Source organism: Nannochloropsis gaditana (assembly GCF_000240725.1).
Source record: "Nannochloropsis gaditana CCMP526 unplaced genomic scaffold scaffold004, whole genome shotgun sequence".
In the NCBI taxonomy this organism is placed as follows: Eukaryota; class Eustigmatophyceae; order Eustigmatales; family Monodopsidaceae; genus Microchloropsis; species Microchloropsis gaditana.
In genome coordinates this window covers 162,840-167,277 of record NW_005803949.1, presented here as the reverse complement: position 1 = coordinate 167,277, position 4,438 = coordinate 162,840, and the positions used below count along the sequence as shown (strand labels likewise).

General features: G+C 61.2%; 1 protein-coding gene across 1 annotated transcript; it reads right to left on the bottom strand.

Annotated features, from left to right (window-relative positions):
- Positions 1-3,428: 3,428 nt before the first annotated feature.
- NGA_2000710 (butyrylcholinesterase precursor) lies at positions 3,429-4,122 on the bottom strand (the record flags this gene model as incomplete). Its single annotated transcript, XM_005856315.1, has 1 exon — positions 3,429-4,122. A coding segment is annotated over one exon (694 nt), but the record flags the coding sequence as incomplete, so codon positions are not given.
- Between the last annotated feature and the right edge of the window lie 316 nt (positions 4,123-4,438).

Sequence of the window (4,438 nt, the reverse complement as noted above, 5' to 3'; positions counted from 1 at the left end):
TGGCGAATCGCGTTAATCTATGGAATGTGAGTAAAGACAGATGCGTAACCAAGTGAGCAGCATACCAAGAGAACGTCATTAAACGAAGATCAGTGCCAGTTTGAAGGTGGAATCGAAGACATCCAGCAGGTTCGGGGAGGAAGCCATACAAATGATGTCTAAAGTCCATCCCATGAGCACTTGCTTGGCGTTGTATGGGCAAGACATGCGAGAGGGGGGATGTGAGGGTGCGTACAAAACGACCCACTAGGTCGGGGGCAACCAGTGCAAGAAAAGTATCCAGATTCCTCCGGCGCAGCCATGCCACCATCCACGTTGACAGGCCGTACGTAGACAGGCCCTCCCTAGCACTTGACTGCCGGAAGACTCCTTGCTGAAGAGCGGGACGTCGTTTGGGCAGGGTGCGGCAAGTCTGTTCTCCACTCGCTTTCCCGTCTCAGCGAATAGTGTCTGGGAGCGAACGGATGTCTGACTGCGCTGCTGCGTACATTACACCCTGTCACTGAAAACGTTAGTCAATACAATTGCCGACCTCCACTCTTACATATGCATTCAAAGCTAACAGAAATTGAACTGGCAAATTTTAGAGCGCGTAAAAAACTTCCTGTGTCAGACGCTTTTGGAAGCTCTTTCCCTCAAGGAAGCGTCTTTCTGCATTTTTTCGTACTACTGGCCCGTCTCCATTAGCTTTTAGAATACCATGGGGCAGCAACAAATATCTTGGCAACTCAAAATTGAACTTTTGGCATTGTTTTTAGCCGGATATTTTGCCAGCTTGTCGTCTGCCTTTGTGAGCCGGCCTCACGGCCCCCTTGCCCCTGTTCCATCTCGGCGGGGGACTGGAAGACGCGCCGTCTCGCTCCCGCAGGAGTTCGCTTCCCTGGACATCCTGCTGTCGGAATCGAGCCTGGACATTGACATCCCCGTCTTGTCACCGACCTCAGCATTGGAGGCGTTTGCGGTGCTGGCGGTGCCCCTCCTCCTGTTCGCAGGCCTCCAACTCACCCGTCAGGGCGAGGGGACGGGAAACACGGAGAAAGACGACCCCATCAACGACATGAGCACCAACGACATACTCAGCAAACTATTCAAGGAGGTGGAAGGGAAAGAGCCCACATCCATGTTCTCTTCCTCCGCCTCGCCCCTCGCGTCCGCCAAGCTGGATGCCCGGGGCGGGGCGGGGGGGCGGGGCCTCCTGGAAAGACCTCCAGCCCCAGCGCCTGTGGATGAGGAATTGAGATTAAGGAAGGCGAGGGCGTTGGAGGAGGACGATCGGGCCAGAACGGCGGCGGCGAGGGCCAGAGAAGAGGAAGACAAGGCCCTCATCGCGGCTGCGGCGGAGAAGGCAGCCGCCGCCAAGTCCGCCCAGGAGAAGGAGCGGCTCCGCCTGGAGGCCGCGGCGAAGGCGATGGAAGCTAGAGTCGCGGAGGAAGCGAAGGCTCGAGAGGAAGCAGCTGCGGAGGCTCTAAAGAAAAAAGAGGAGGAGAAGGAACGGGAGGAAGAGCTGCGAAGACAACGGGAGACGAGGATGAAGGAGGAGGCCGCGAAGGCCCGGGCTGCTGCGGAAGCCCGGGCTGCGGCCGCGAAAGCGAAACGTGAGGAGGAGAAGGAGAGGGAGCAGAAGCGTAAGCTTCTTGCGCGGATGATACGGGAGGATGCGGCCAAGAAGCAGGAAGAGCACGAGAAGCGTCTGCTCGAGGCATGGAAGGAGCAGGAGCTGGCCCGGCGCGCCGAACGGGCTCAAAAGGAGAGGCAGCCCACGAAGGGAGTTTCCGTGACGAGCACTGAAAGGGGAGGGGAAAGAAAAGCAGGGCGGGGAAAAAGGAAAGTAAAATCTCTGTCGACCCGGTCGTGTCCGCTGCAGTGGCTCCCGCCGAGAAGCCGATGGTGGCGGGCGAGAAGGAGGGCAAAGAGTGGGAGGAGATGCGCCGCCTTGAGGAAGAGAGCGCGAAGCTCTTAGAGTTGTCTCCCTCCGCCCGCGGCAACAAAAGAGCCTTTGTTCCCGAGGGAGAATTTGTGAAGAGGGGGGGCAGGGCTTCGGTCCCGGTGGGCGTGCAGACGGCGGACTTGGCGGAGCCCGCGATCGAGAGAAAGGTGAGCAAAGCCGAGGCAGAGAAAGAGCGGAAGGAGCTTCTCATGGGCCTGGATGCGGTGATGCAGGACCTGCAGCGACGGGCGGAGGAGAAGAAGGGGCAGCTCACAGCTGTCAGGGAGAAGAAAATCGCTGCCAGCGACCCGGCCTCGCCTCCCGGCCCCAAGAAGACCGGACGGACGAAGGGCAAAGCCGCGTCGGCGCCGGCGGCGGGAGGAGTGCCACCGACACCGGGGAAAGGCGATGATTTGACCGTAGTCGCCAGGAAGCTCACAGTGCCCAAGCTCAAGGCGATCCTGCAGGCGCAGCAGGTCAAGCCATCCTCGAGCCGTGCCAAGAAGGACGAGCTCGTGCGCCTGGTGGTCGCTCTAGCGGTGGAGAACCCAACGATCTTGGCAGAGGAGTGAGGGGGGTCAGAGCGGGCGCTGGTCGGGACGAAGAGAACAGAAAGAGGCAAGGGGGGCAAGAAGGGATGTTCTGCATGCTGTAATGCACATATACATGAAATTTGGAATCTTTGAGTGGGAAATTGCAGCGCTTAACATTGAATGCGATAAAAAAGGATTTCGAAATCGAACTCGGATCAATCGCAAGCCCGAAAGAATACTCAAAAAATCGTAAGTGCGACAATTTTTGCTGTCGTCCCGCTCGTTTCCTTACTTGCTATATACATCAATTGAGTCCCAAAATGCACACTGTTTCCTCAGGTCTCGCGGCACAGCAGTTACGTTGCCCGCGTCGAGCTGCAGAACGAGCGCACCCCCCCCCTCGTCGTCGTAAGCGGGCCACTCCACGTCCTCGCGCAGAACGCCATGCGATCCTAGCGATGGCCCCTCGCTCGCCCTCCGCACCACCGCGGTTCCAAGCCCCTCCGCTTCGCGCAACTCGAGCCTACTCGGACTCGCGCCCCCCGAGCGAACGAAGGCGCCCCAGTAGCTCCGCATCGCCCGCGCCATCGCCGTCTCCGGGCCGTTCGTTTCCCCGTCTCCGCATGGGGTCAAGCCGGGCTTGGCCCACAAGTAGGGCATCTCACTCCCGTGGTAGCAGCCCAGCTCCTCGGATCCGGGGTTGCACTCTTGCGGTTGGACGTACTGGAAGGTATAGTAATACGCCGAGGGCGGGCGCATCTCAATGTTATGTCTACGCCTCCCCGCTTGCTGCACGTGCCACACCGAAACCCCCTCAGACGCGTCCTGGCGCCCGCCTCCGTAGTGAGAGGCCAAGAACAGGCTGGGGCAGGCGTAGCGGACGTGGGCAATGATGGCCGCGACGTTCTCGGCGTTTTTCCCGTCCCCCCGGGGAGGGTAGACGCGAAGGAGCTCTTCGCGCTGGGCGAGCGATAGAGGGGGAAGGCCTTGCCCGTACTCCATCGCTCCAGTGCGCACCCAGGAGGCATAGGCCGCGTCCGTCCCGCCGGCGCCCCCCAGCCCTGTGGAGGCGACGAAGACACTGCCCTCGTCGCGGTTGCAGCCCAGGAGGACGTTTAGCGGTGACGCGGGTGCAAGGGGGGGCGTGACGGAGGGGTCGAGTAGCGTTGCGGGCGAGGCAGGGAGGAAAAGGTCGCCGTCGAGGGCGGGCGCCCAGTAGTGGTACATCTCCCGGCCCCTCTCGGAGGACTCGGGGATCAGGACCTCCAGGGAGAGACGGGTCAGGCAGGCGACCAGCCCGCCGTCATCCGCACCCTCGCTCGAGCCGTTGCTGGGGCTGCGCCTACCGGGACCCGGCCGGCACCCCAGGCCAGCCGCGAAGGTCTCTGTCCGGGTCCTCGCCTCCTGCAAGGGCAAGGCCACGCACGCTCCGCTCTCCATCACCAGGGCCTGCAGCATGGCGCGGCTCTTGGGGGCCAGCATGTGCAAGCAGGCACTAAAGGCTCCTGCTGACTGCCCCGCCAATGTGACAGCCTCTGCGTCCCCCCCGAAGAAACCGATGTTGTCGCGGACCCACTCTAGGGCCAGCTGCTGGTCGAGCATGCCCAAGTTGCCATTCCCAGGCAAGGTCGGGTCTGTCAGGAACCCGAGGGCCCCCAATCGGTAATTGATAGTGACAATCACGATGCCCTCTTCCGCCGCGAGGGAGCTGCCATCTAAGAGAGGGGAGTCGATGCCTCCTTCAGTAAAGGAGCCGCCGTGGATAAAGACCATCACGGGCATCGGGCTCCCCGGAGAGGCAGGCCGAAAGACGTTCAGCAGGAGACAGTCCTCCGAGCCCACTACAACGCCATCGCATAGCTGAGGGCAGCGCTCCTGCGGCATGTGCCCGCTTGCGTCAAATTGTGCGAAGCCTTCAGGCATCGTGGAGGGCTCCGCCCACGAGGGTTGCCCCCGCTTCCAGCGCTCGACGGGCCTT